This window comes from Cetorhinus maximus, chromosome 22, assembly GCF_964194155.1.
Source record: "Cetorhinus maximus chromosome 22, sCetMax3.hap1.1, whole genome shotgun sequence".
Classification (NCBI taxonomy): Eukaryota; Metazoa; Chordata; class Chondrichthyes; order Lamniformes; family Cetorhinidae; genus Cetorhinus; species Cetorhinus maximus.
In genome coordinates this window covers 71,145,880-71,159,329 of record NC_135900.1, presented here as the reverse complement: position 1 = coordinate 71,159,329, position 13,450 = coordinate 71,145,880, and the positions used below count along the sequence as shown (strand labels likewise).

Below are 13,450 nucleotides of genomic sequence, written 5' to 3'. Positions count from 1 at the left end.
TGTGATTTATTACAGTAGTTGGAAAGATGACGGATGGCTTGGAAATGACAAGGGCTCTTTAGGAGCAAGTGCTCTGTATTAAAGCCTAGTGAATTTCTCTTGCAGTTGACAAATGTGCTTGCACTGTTGCCTCCTCAGCACCATACTTGAGTTGCTTTTCTAAAGGCTTTTGCTGCACTTATTCCTCTTTTAAAGGTGCATCATGAAGAATACAGCAGACCAATGATGTAGAAAGCTTTGCTGGTAGCTTTTTTTATTTGTTCTTGGGATGTGAGCATTGCTGGCAAAAGCCAGCATTTATTGCACATCTCTAATTGTTCTTTAGAAGGTGGTGTGTATTTTCTTTATTCATTCATGGAATGTGGGCGTCGCTGGCTGGGCCAGCATTTATTGCTCATCCCTAATTGCCCTCAAGAAGGTAGTGGTGAGCTGCTGCCTTGAACCACTGCAGCACATGTGGTGTAGGTACACCCACAGTGCTGTTAGGGAAGGAGTTCCAGGATTTGACCCAGTGTCAGTGAAGGAACAGCAATATATTTCCAAGTCAGGATGGTGAGTGACTTGGAGGGGAACTTCCAACTGGTGGTATTCCCATGTGTCTGCTGCCCTTGTCCTTCTAGATGGTAGTGGTCATGGGTTTGAAAGATGCTGTCTAAGGAGCCTTGGTGAGTTCCTGCAGTGCATCTTGTAGATGGTAGACATTGCTGCCACTGTGCGTCAGTGGTGGAGGGAGTGAATGTTTGTGGATGGGGTGCCAGTCAAGCAGGCTGTTTTGTCCTGGATGGTGTCAGACTTCTTGAGTGTCATTGGAGCTGCATTCATCCAGGCAAGTGGAGAGTATTCCATCACACTCCTGACTTGTGCCATTTAGATGGTGGACAGGCTGTAGGGAGTCAGGAGGTGAGCTACTTTCCACTGGATTCCTAGCCTCTGACCTGCTCTTGTGTCCACGGTATTTATATGGCTAGCCCAGTTCAGTTTCTGGTCAATATTAACCCCCAGGATGTTGATAGTGGGGGGATTCAGTGATGGAATGCCGTTGAGTGTCAAGGTGCAATAGTTAGATTCTCTCTTGTTGGAGATGGTCATTGCCTACCATTTATGTGGTGCAAATGTTACTCAACACTTGTCAGACCAAGCCTGAATATTGTACAAGTCTTGCTGCATTTGTACATGGACTTTTTCAGTATCTGAGGAGTCACGAATGGTGCTGAACATTGTGCAATCATCAGCGAACATCCCCACTTCCGACCTTATGATGGAAGGAAGGTCATTGATGAAGCAGCTGAAGATGGTTGGGCCTAGGACATTACCCTGAGGAACTCCTGCAGTGATGTCCTGGAACGGAGATGTTTGATCTCCAACAACCATAACCATCCTCCTTTGTTCTAGGTATGAATCCAATCAGTGGAGAGTTTTCCCCTGATTCCCATTGACTCCAGTTTTGCTCAGGCTCCTTGATGCTACACTGTGTCAGATGCTGCCTTGATATCAAAGGCAGTCACTCACCCTCTTGAGCTGCTGGAGTCTGTGTGAAGTAGGAGCACCCACAGTGTCTTTTTCTGTAGCAGTTTGACACAACTGATTGACTTGCTTGGCCATTTTGGAGGGCAGTTAAGAGTCAACCACATTGCTGTGGACCTGGAGTCACGTGTACCTGGTAAGGATGATAGATTTTCAACCCTGAAGGAGAGAACTGAAACAGATGGGTTTTACAACAATCGGTAGTTTTGTGATCATTATTAAATAGACTTGCATTTATTTCGGATTTATTAATTCGTTGAATTTAAACTCCCCCAGCTGGCATGGTGGGATTTGAACTCGTGTCTCCAAGAGCATTAATCTGAACCTCTGGATTACTGCTATTACTACTTTAGGGTGAGGCGATGGTGTAGTAGTATTGTTGCTGGACTAGTAATCCAGAGACCTAGGGTAATGCTCTGGGGTCCCAAGTTCGAATCCTGCCACGGGGGATGGTGGAATTTGAATTAATTAAAAATCTGGAATTAAAAGTCTAAAGACCCATCTGGTTTTCCCTTTAGGGAAGGAAATCTGCTGTCCTTACCTGGTCTGGCAGGTACATGTGACTCCAGACTCTCAGCTTAAATGCCATCTGAACAAGGGCAATTAGGCGGTGTCCATATGCCATGAATAAGAAAAAACTATGTTGCTATACCATAAGAAATGGGAGCCACAGCAGACCATTCAGCCCCTCGAGCCTTCTCCATCATTCATTATGATCATCTACCTCAACTCACTTTCCTCCCTATATTCCATGATTCCCTGAGAGATCTGTCTATGTCAGACTTGAATATTCTCAACCATCTTGCCTCCACAATCCTCTGGGGTAGAGAATTCCAAAGATTTGCAACCCTTCAAGTGAAGAAATTTCTCTTAATCTCTGTACTAAATGGCCTCTTATCTGGAGGTTGTGCCCCCCACTGTTACAATTCCACAGCCGCCCTAGCAAGCCCCATCAGAATATGGAGCATTTCAGCACGGTCACCTCATTCCTCTAAACTTCAGAGAGTACAGGTCTAATTTACTCATCATAGGACAACCCTCTCATTCCAGTGATCAGTCCAGTGAGCCTTTTCTGTACTGTCTCCAATACAGGTATATCATTTTGTAAATATGGAGACAAATTCTGTGCAGTACTCCAGGTGTGGTTTCACAAAAGCCCTGTACAATTGTAGAAAGGCTTCCTGTTTCGTGTGCTCCTATCCCTTTGCAATCAAGGCTAAAATGCCATTTGCCTTCCTAATTGCTTGTTTTACCTTCATGCTAAATTTGTGTTCTTGCACAAGTACACTCAAGTCCCTCTAAGCATCAAGATTTACAAGTTTCACACCTTTTTAAAAAATATTCTCTTTTCTGCTCTTGAGGCCAAAGTGCATGATACTCCACATGTTTCCCACTCACTTAACCTGTCCATATAGAATCATAGGATGGTTACTGCACAGAAGGAGACCATTCAGCCTGTCATGTCTGTGCTGGCTCTCTGAAGGAGCAATTCACCTAATGCCACTCCCCTGCTGCCTTCCTGTAGCCCTGCACATTCTTCCTTTTCAGATAAATAGAATCATAAAATAAATAAAATTTTAAATTTGGGCAAATGCTACTTCCATGGTGCACAAATCCTGGAGTGGTTCTTGAGCAAGAACAATGTGACTAACCATACTTTGATCTTAATTTTGGTTGAACTGACTTGGTTCCCTTACTGAACACAACTGTGTTCTATCTCTGAGACTAGCAACTACTAACATTTGTAAGTAGGAGAGATTGTGGATAAGTCATGGCCAAAAACAACTATTATTCCAATCTTTTTGCAGCCTCTTTGTGTCCTGCTCGCAGCTTTCATTCCCACCTAACTTTGTATCATCAGCAAACTTAGATAATTTACTCTTGATCTCTTTGCCTGCATTTGAATTTTCGCTAGCAGTTTGGTACAATTAATTGAGTGGCTTGTTAGGCCGTTTCAAAGGGCATTTAAGAGTCAGCCACATTGTGTGGGTCTGGAGTCACTGATGAGGTAAGCACAACAAATTTTCTTTCATTGGTGAACCCAATAGGTTTTTGCAACAGTCCAATAGTTTCATGGTCACCATTACTGAAACTAGCTTTTAATTTGCAATTAAATTACTTAACTGTATTTAACTTCCATCAGCTGCCTTGGTGGAATTTTAACCTAGGTCTCCACAGCATTAAGCAGGGCCTCTGGATTACCAGTCCAGTAATATTACCACTAAACTAGCTTACCCATAAAGCTCCCAAAGCCTGTCTACCATCTATAAGGCACAATTCAAAAGTGTGATGGAATACTCTGCACTTGCTTAGATGCATGTGGCTTCAATGACATCCAAGGAACTTGACACCATCCAGGACAAAGCAGCCCGTTTGATCGGTACCCTATCCACCAACTTAAATATTCAGTCCCTCCGTCACTGATGCACCATGTGCACATTATACAAGATGTACTGCAACAACACACCAAGGCTCCTTTGACAGCACCTTCCAAACCCACGACATCTACACCTAGACAAGGACAAGGGCTGTAGACATATGGGAACACCACCACCTGCAAGTTCCCCTCCAAGCCACACACCATCCTTACTTGGAATTATATCATCATTCCTTCACTGTCACTTGGTCAAAATCCTGGAACTTTATTCCTAACAGCACTGTAGGTGTACCTACATCACATGGACTGCAGCGGTTCAAGAAAGCAATTCATCACTATCTTCTCAAGGGCAGTTAGGGATGAGTAACAAATGCTGGCCTTGCCAGCAATGCTGGCATCCCATGAAAGAATAATATAAAGATTACAGTATATAGATTGTAAATAGCTGAAGTCCTAGCACTGATCCTTGCAGCACAACCAATAGTCACAGCCTGTCAACTTGAAAATGCTCAGTTTATCTTTTTTTCTTCACTCCCTATCTGTTAACCAGTCCTCCATCCATGTTAATATATTACACCCAACTCCTTGAACCCTTACCTTGTATGTTAGCCTTTTGTGGTGGCAGCTTATCATATGCCTTTTTTGAAATCCAAGTAAATCACACCCACAGGTTTCTCTTTATCTATTACTTATATTCTCAAAAAAACTTCAATAAATTTGTTAAACACTAATTTCCTTTTGTAAAGCTATACTGATTTCTAAGTGTATTGTTAAGATTTCCGTAGTAAGTGATTCCACAATTTTTCCTGATGACTGATGTCAGGCTAACTGGTCTGCAGTTCCCTGTTTCTTCTCTCCCTCTTTTTTTGAATTGTGGCATTACATTTGCTAACTTCAATCCACTGAGACTGTCTTAGAATCAAAGGAAGTTTGGAAAACCATAACAGTGCATCCACTATCTCTGCAGTAATCTTGTTTTAGAACCCTTGGATGTTTTAACATCTCCCCACCAGACTTTTATGAGGTGCCCAAAGCTTGACTTCAGTTTGACAATGGATTGGTGGAGGCAAGGTCTACACTGTATTTAAACTCAGCTGGTGCGATAAGAGTCATAAGCTGCAATGGGTGTCTCTGGTCTTGCCAGGAAGCTGCCCCCTCCTTCCAAATTCTTGCCTTTCGCGTTGATGTCTGTTCAAATCAGCCAGTTGAACAGCTAGCCTACACTTAATCATTTCTCTTGATGTAAAAAGATAGTTTAATAGCAAGGAACCATAAACACTGTGTCTGAAAGTTGCAGTGGGAGAAAATGGTGTCAAACTGATCACAACATAAAATGGCCAGGGTGTTAAACCATTGGTACAGGATGGGGGTGGAGAGGAAGGAAAGGCATGCTAAATGTAGTTAAATTTCATGTCATTCAATAGCTTGGGTCTGGTATCTTCTCTTTGCTCCTGAGAGCTGTCACCCAATTTACAAATGAAAGGTTAGAAATGTTATTACTTAAAATCCTAATCTCTCTTTCTTGGTTCCCCAGAGATATGAAGAAACAGGAATGAATCCACCTTCTGGAGCAGGTCACCTGCACAAGTAAGAAATTAACCAGTGGAATTTCAAATCGGAGTGGACAACTCTATCCTGATATTAATAACACCCAAATTAAGTACATTTGTTTGGAGAGCAATGAGAAAACTGGTCATGAATCTGTCTTTTGGAATCTTTTTTTTAATATGGAAACTTGGCACTTAGCCTAACATGCTAAGAAATTCATCAAATAAGAAGGACTTAACAGAGGCTAGAAAGTGGCTTGGATCTGCTTTCTCATAAAGGGCTATGCATTCTGCAGTTTTGAAAATGCTCAGCCCTGTCAATCAGAATTGAATTGTTCAAGGATTTTCTCAGCTATAGGGGGATGACCAGGAATCTTTAATTGTCTCTTCAAAAAAAAAAATTTGTCAACCAAGAAAACCTTGCAAAGTGCACTGGTGTAAAATGCAAGTGGTCTCACTTTCACTCAGTCCGATCTTAATTGGATTTCTCCTCTGATCTTTGGGGTCAGCAACAAAACTTGCCACTTGAGAGATAACAATCGGAAAGGATGGGCCTTTGGAGACTGCCTCACTAAATAGGGGAAGACAGAATGAAGACAAGGACTAGTGCTAGGACCACTGTGTCTTTTGGTTTGAAATACATGACCTGGATATTGGAATACAGAATTAATTTCTAAATTTCACCGATGATACCAAAATTGGAGATGTGGCAAACAGTGGGGATGATACCAGTCGATGCCACAGGACATAGATTAGCAGAAAGGGCAGACAAGTGGCTGATCAACTTTAATACAGAGATGTGTGAGATGATGCATTTTGGCAGAAGGGATAGGCAGAGTTAATATACACTTAATGGCACAGTTCTAAAGGGTGTGCAGGGACAGAAGGGCCTGGGGGTTCATGTGCGTAGACCTTTGAAGGCAGCAGGTCATATTGAGAGAGTAATTGCAAAGCATATAGACTTTTAAGCACCATAAATAGAGGTTTTGAGTGAAAAAGCAGGGAAGTTATGTTGAACCTTTTTCAAGCTTTGGTTCGGCCACAACTAGGGTATTATGCCAAGCTCTGGTCGCCACACTTTAGGAAGGATGTGATGGTCCTCGAGAGGGAGCAGGGGAGATTTACAAGAATAGTTTCAGGAATGAGTAATTTGAGCTACATGGTTAAGTTGGTGAAGCTGGTTGTTGTTCTAAGAACAAAGGAGATTATGGGGAGTTCTAATGCAGGTGTTCAAGATTATTACAAGTTTCGATAAGGTAGACAAAGAATCATTGGGTGATCATACAGGAACTAGAGGACACCGATTTAAGCTTTTGGCAAGAGATGTGAGGAAGAACATTTTTACACAGGAAGTGGTAATGACCTGGAACTCGCTGCCTATGAGGGTGGTGAAAGCAGAGGCGATGAATGATGTCAATAGGAAAGGGCATTTGAGGGAAATAAACTTGCAGGAATATGGGGAATGGGCCTGACTGGATCGCTGTGCAGCAGGCCAGCATGGACTCAATGGACCATATGACCACCACCTGTGCTGATATAATTCTGTGACTCTGTGAAGACCTTCCCAGATTATATCATGCTCCTCCCTTTTCCCCAGTGCTGTATCTTGGCAATCAATGGAATGGATGTACTCTGTATCCAGATATCATTCAATTAAGCTGGGCGCTGTCTTCATCAGAAACTTGTGCAGAACTTATGAAGTTCTGGAACTAAGCTAACAGCAGAGAAAATGGAGTTGTTGAGGCTGAAAAAAGCAATCTGCCTGGAGCACCCGAACTGCTTCGTAAAGCCCTCCCTATATATTGGGTTCTTTCTGTTGAAGTGCATTCATTTGCTTAGACTTGAGTAACCACTGTTCCTGTTTCATGTTGCTTTGCTGTTTTGCTGCAATTAAGTTGCTGAGATTTTCTTAAACCTGGATAATGTCTGCTCGCTATGCCTATTCCCCTAGGAGCATTTCACCATGTGGTGCTTATATACAAGTTCCGGGTATCACTCTAGACGACCCTATGTATTTAAAGGTTGTGATTGAGAAGGAGCAGAAGCAGCTGAACAGGTGTGTTTGCACTTCAGGCCATCAGTTCACTAATATCCTTTCGGGAAGGAAATATGCTGTGCTTACCTGGTCTGGCCTACATGTGACTCCAGAACCACAGCAATGTGGTTGACTCTTAAATGCCGTCTGAACAAGGGTCATCAGGGATGGGCAATAAATGCTGGCCTAGCCAGTGATGCCCAACTCCCATGAATGAATTAAAAAAAAAGTTAGATACTGCCTTTAGACACCACCTGTATGTATGTAGCCACAAGTAGTACATTAGTATTTATATCTAGAGGGCCCAGGACTTCTGCTTGGTCAGTAGATGGCTCTGCAACTGCAGTGAATGCTGTGACAGCCTAGATCTGTAATGACTTATCAGTAGCCATTTAAGTAATTTTGCTGTGTGTTATGGCTGTGGCTTTACCCTGACTAGAAAAAACACCTTCAACTTCCACTCTGGGCATTCTCCTTCTGTTGCACACTCCATCAGCAAGGATAGAAATCTATCAGGTACACTGAGATAATATGATCTGATTGCGACACAGTTCAAATGTGCAATGAAGGTGCACACAATGTCTGAAGAGCAGCAGGCTGTCCCCACTGGTTAACATGTTTACAATCTGTTCAACTTCAATGAACTGTGTACACTTTTTAACCCAGACATTATTTTCCATTCATTGCTTACAAGCTTATTTACAGTCTGAACCGCATTTTTTTATACAAAGTTCCCCTGATTGCACGGCAAACTGCGCAAGCCAGCAAATTGACGACCGATTCAGCCAAGGAATTTAACACAGCATTAAGTCAGGTCTACTTTGTCTTATTATCTGATATACTCTTACTCAGGCTCATGAAAAGAAATCATGCCCTAGTGGAATTTTGCAAATTTTGCTGAATAGTTTATGGCCTCAAATCTCAGATATTTTTGTTCTGGGCTTAATGAGGTGAAGCCATGGTCAACAGAAAGGGCTATTCTCACTGACCTCTACACCTGAATCCTCTTAACTGATCCGAACCTACGAAGTACAAAAGCATGCTGTTTCCGAACTTTTATCACCATATCTGTTGAGCTAATTCCTTTAGGTTTTGTTACTTTCTGGAAAGAACCATCAATAAATGGTGCAATGTCAATGTTTTCAAGCTTGTGTTTGCGAGAGATTCCTCAAAATGTTGACCCTCTCCCATGTACCCCCCACTGTAATGTCCAAAAGTCAGATAATAACTTGAGTCAACAAATGCAGGAAAAAATATAGAGTATAACACACTGGGGAAGAGCTTCCAATAAGATTTTCTGAATGCCAAGTGTAACTTTGGCAGAATATCACCGGAATCTCGCAAATAAATGGTGTAAAACAGGTACAAAGGCCAATATCTACCCCTTCATCTTCTCAACTGTAAAACAATCCAACCCTTTCGCCCGTCTTTCAGGTTCATGCTTTTACACGGCAATTTAAAATGTTTATCAGTTGCAGTTTTATGGCTTCTGAGCTATGCATCTGAGGTGTCAATTTGTGCGATAGTGCTGAATAATCACTTGCACTAAGTTTAAAATTGAGTGTTACTTGAACTCGTTTTTACAGTGGATTGAAGTGAAGCCCTGGTTTACTGCTAATGGTTTTGTTGAGAGAGTCTTTGTAATACGGTAAATCCTTCAGTGTAGAATGTTATTTAAGAAGTTTGCTTGTAGCATTGCCAAAATTTTTTTTAACTGATTCATGTCGTGTGCTTGATCTAGCCATGGCACTGGATATATCCAGCCAGGAGAGGAGATGAGGAAGGAGCACTCCCAGCAGGAAGCAATATACTCAAACAGGCCTATATATGCCGAAGAATTCCAGACACGATCCTCAGGACACAATCCAGGTATGAATGTACAATGGTTTGATGACTTTTGAAGCAAATCCATCTCAGTCATTTGCAATGTTCAGTTTCCACATCCTCTGTACTCCTGTTATAGTTTATATACAATTCGCATTCATCCAGGCTAGTTGCTGTAAGTAATTCCTCTTCAAACCATATGCATTTATTCATTTGCAAACCTATTCAGTGCTCAACTTCATCAGAAACGCAGTGTAACAGATTTGGATGTTATCAAATGGTTATCAATATCTCATTTATTAATAGTTAAATCAAACATGTAAAAGTATCAGATTAGAAAACAATCATACAGAGATCAAAACGATATTAGGCTCTGGGCAGCACTCATAGTTAAGGTGGTGGTTTGGCTGTTTCAAATTTTCTGACAACTAGGCTATCTTCTGTTAGTTGGGTGGTGTTTGCTGTTATCCTTCCCCCAAGCTCAAAAGACACTGTCCTGCCTCAGGAACTTCACACTTTATACAGTAGAATAGTGGTTATGATAATAGATTAGTAACCGAAAAGCCTGGACTTCTTATTTGGATCCATAGGAGCTGTGGAATTTAAACCGGATTGTTCTAAAAGTCCACCTGGTTCATCAGTGTCCCTTAGGGAAGGAGATCTGTTCTTACCCAGTTTAGCCTATTGGCAAGTCCAGACCTACAATGATGTGGATGACTCTTAAACTGCCCTCTGAAATGGCCTAACAAGCTACTTTGATTGTATTAAACTTTTGCAAAAATGTCTAAGAAGAAAAGAATGGCTGGAACACTGGTCATCAACCCAGGTACCGGACATGACCAAAGCACAACTGGTCTAGCCGACCCTGCAAAGCCCTCCTTGCTAACATTTGATTACCAGTGCCAAAATTGGGAGAGCTGTTCCATAGGCAGAAGTTTCCGCTGAGCGGGTGGGCGCAAGCCCAACCTGATCGTGCATAAAATGACGTGCGATGTCGGGCGAGCGTCCCAATGTCATCGCGCACTCGCGCGATATTTCACTCGTCAGGCATGCAGGGGAGTTGGAGCCGCACCCGGCATTAATTAACAGGCTAGTTAAGGCCCTTGGCAACCCAATTGATGGAGATTTAACATTGCCTGTGCGATTTTTCGCTCGTCACACCGGCAAAATGGGCAGACAGGCAGGCCACAATTTGCAAAACCTCATCCACGGGCGGGATAAGCAGGGTCAGCAGTATTGTTGGTGTGAGTAGTGACCTCCATATGTCAGCTGATCAGGCCTGAGATCAGTTCCGACGGTGTGGGTGGATGCCCCATGCCAGTGGCTCTGAAGGTCACAGTGGCCCTCAACTTCTGTGCCTCCAGGGCTCAGTGAGGGATCTGTATGGAGCTTCCCGATCAGCTGTCCACAGTTGCGTCAAGCTGGTGACAGAAGCTCTGTTCAGGCAGGTATTGTCTTTCATTCATTTCCCTATGGACGAGACCAGTCAGGCTGACTGTGCCAGAAGCTTTGCAGCGATAGCTGTGTTCCCCCGTGTCCAGGGTGCAATCGACTGCACACGTGGCCATCAAGGCGCCAGCGGGTCAGCCGGGTGCCTTCGTCAACAGGAAGGGCTTCCACTCCATGAACGTGCAGATAGTGTGTGACCACAGGATGCAGATTCTGCAAGTCTGTGCAAGGAACCCAGGCAGATCCCATGACGCATAGATCCTGAGACACTCCCAGGTGCCGAGGCTCTTCAGTGCTCCAGCCCGACTGGATGGATAGTTTCTGGGTGACAAGGGCTATCCCTTGAAAATGTGGCTTATGATGCCTCTCCTCCACCCAAGAACAGAGGCGGAGCAGCTGTACAACAAGAGCCATGCCTCCACAAGGGCTGTGGTAGAGAGAGCCATCGGCCTTCTCAAGAAGTGCTTCCAATGCCTGGACCGTTGAGGGGGCGCACTACAAATCCCCCAGAGTGGTTGTCACTGATAGTCGTTGCATGCTGCACTCTCCATAATCTGGCACAGGCAAGAGGTGACCCACTGAAGGAAGAGGATCTTAACGCAGCTGCACAGGCCACAGAGGATGAATCCAGTAGTGAGTCAGAAGAAGAGCACGATGAGGAGAACGCTGAGGGCGTGGAGCCAGACCTCGGTAACCTCCAGAGAGGCTGGGACGCCTTGATCCAACGCTCTTTCAGCTAGGCTACCAAATAAGAGCTACCCCTCATGCCAGGGCTGCCACTTCCACCCTGGATCGCAGAAATGACCCTTTCCTTGGCCCCCAAGATACACTCAGTGCCTGCGCAATAAAGTTTAAAGCCACCCACGTCCAGCATTACATACTGGCCTAGCTTGCACCTACAAAACAAATGAAGCATACTCAGGCCAATAACACAAAAGCAAATGTAATTTAATGCTGGAACACACATAGTCTTGAGCAGAAAAAAACCAGTGTTGGTAGTCGCACCATTTTAAAAAAAAAGAAAAAATGGGGGAGCAAAAGATCACCTGTGACCAGTCCCTCTTGTGCCTAAGGTGCTTTAAACTTAGGTTTATGGGTGCTACGTATAGGTGCTCCCCCTTCGTTGGCACTGGCATTGGAGACAGCCTGCTGACCATGCTGTCCTGTAGGCCTTGATGACCTTGGCGGTTGTCCTGTGGCCAGTGGAGCCCGTGCTGATCACGCCTGGGAGGGAGCGGCCAGTGGCACGGCTGGCATCTCCCCAGATGCCACAGCCTCATTTGATGTGACAATCAATGGCAGAGGGGCGGAGGAGCTGCTGCCGTCATCCAGAGTGCCCTGAGAGGAGCCCACAGAGATGACAGGCACTTTGTGTGCCAATGTGAGGTCACTGTGGACCTCCCTGCTCGCCATTGATGGAAGGGCACCTAGCTGGGATACTGGGTGCCCCATCCATCTCACACACAGACACTGACCACCTGAGGTCAGTGCCTGTGTGAGGGCTTGCAGGTCCGAGCGAAACCCCAGGAACCCCTCATTATGTCCCTGGAGCTGCCTCTCCATGAGAATAGCCACTCTCTCCATGGAAGAGGCATTGCGCTTGGCCATGACGGTTAACGCAGTGGTCATGCTCTGCAGGGACTCCTCCAAAATAGAGACCATGGCACGCATACTCTCTTGGACCTCCACCAGACCCTCCTGCACACCCCACTGGACGTGCAGCACCTGATGCCTAATGGAGCCTCCAGAGGCTCATCATCTGCCTTCGACTGAGCATTGTCCTGGTCTTCAGCAGTCCGCCGACAGCTGGCGCTCTGGGCGCACTGTACGTCCGTCTGCACCTCAAGCGAATGTGAAGTGCCCTCACCAATGTTCAGCGAGATACTAGCCGCCAAACTAATGCCCACCAAGTTGCTGCTATCTGCGCTGGTGCCTGCTTCAGAGAGTGGGTGTGATGCAGGTGCTTGGGAGCATAGTGGTCCCCCAGGGTCTGGAGAGCAAACACCTGCTGGCGAACCTAAAAGGGAGAAGAAGGACATGTCATTAGTTAAAGTCATCACACTGTCACTGTGCATGCCAGGCACCCTGGTGAGATGACGGAGAATTCATTGCGACAGAAGGCTGTGGAGGCCAGGTCATTGAGTGTATTTAAGAGCGAGATAGATAGGTTCTTGATTGGTAAGGGGATCAAAGGTTACGGGGAGAAGGTGGGAGAATGGGGTTGAGAAACTTATCAGCCATGATTGAATGGCGGAGCAGACTCGATGGGCCAAATAGCCTAATTTCTGCTCCTATGTCTTGTCTAAGTGATGAAGCTGTCTTACGTACTAGGTTGCTGGGAGAGGCCGACCTCCCCTTCCCCGCAGGAGCAATTCCTGTCCTCCCCAGCCAGCTCGGCCGCAGCCTCCTTGAACTCAGTGAGGGCAGTGTGTCGGCCGTCCCTCCCCCGGTTTGCGATCTTTCACACCCATTGTGTGCCAGCTTGGCCTGTATGAAGAAAGAAAGGCATGTGATGAGAAGGGATGGAGCAGAGGGTTGGGTATGCATATCCCCTGTGTGTGGTGAACCCTCCCCAGAAGGGCCAGAGGATGGAGTGTGATCAACATGATAGATGGGATGATGGCAACGTGAAAGTCTCCGTGAGAGAACAAGTGGTGTGTGTCCCCTGCTAATGGTTGCGTGTGATCCCCGAAG

At 45.0% G+C, this 13,450-nt stretch overlaps 1 protein-coding gene across 4 annotated transcripts in view; it reads left to right on the top strand.

The window, feature by feature from the left end:
* Window positions 1-13,450, top strand: part of LOC144696785 (UPF0606 protein KIAA1549) — a 303,163-nt gene that overhangs the window by 270,125 nt on the left and 19,588 nt on the right. For 2 of the 4 annotated variants that reach the window (XM_078568518.1, XM_078568515.1), the window contains 3 exons: window positions 5,436-5,488; window positions 7,400-7,504; window positions 9,225-9,352. In XM_078568518.1, coding sequence (XP_078424644.1) covers window positions 5,436-5,488; window positions 7,400-7,504; window positions 9,225-9,352 — 286 coding nt within the window. The remainder of the gene's footprint in view (window positions 1-5,435; window positions 5,489-7,399; window positions 7,505-9,224; window positions 9,353-13,450) is intronic. The other 2 variants (XM_078568519.1, XM_078568517.1) reach the window with 1 other exon arrangement.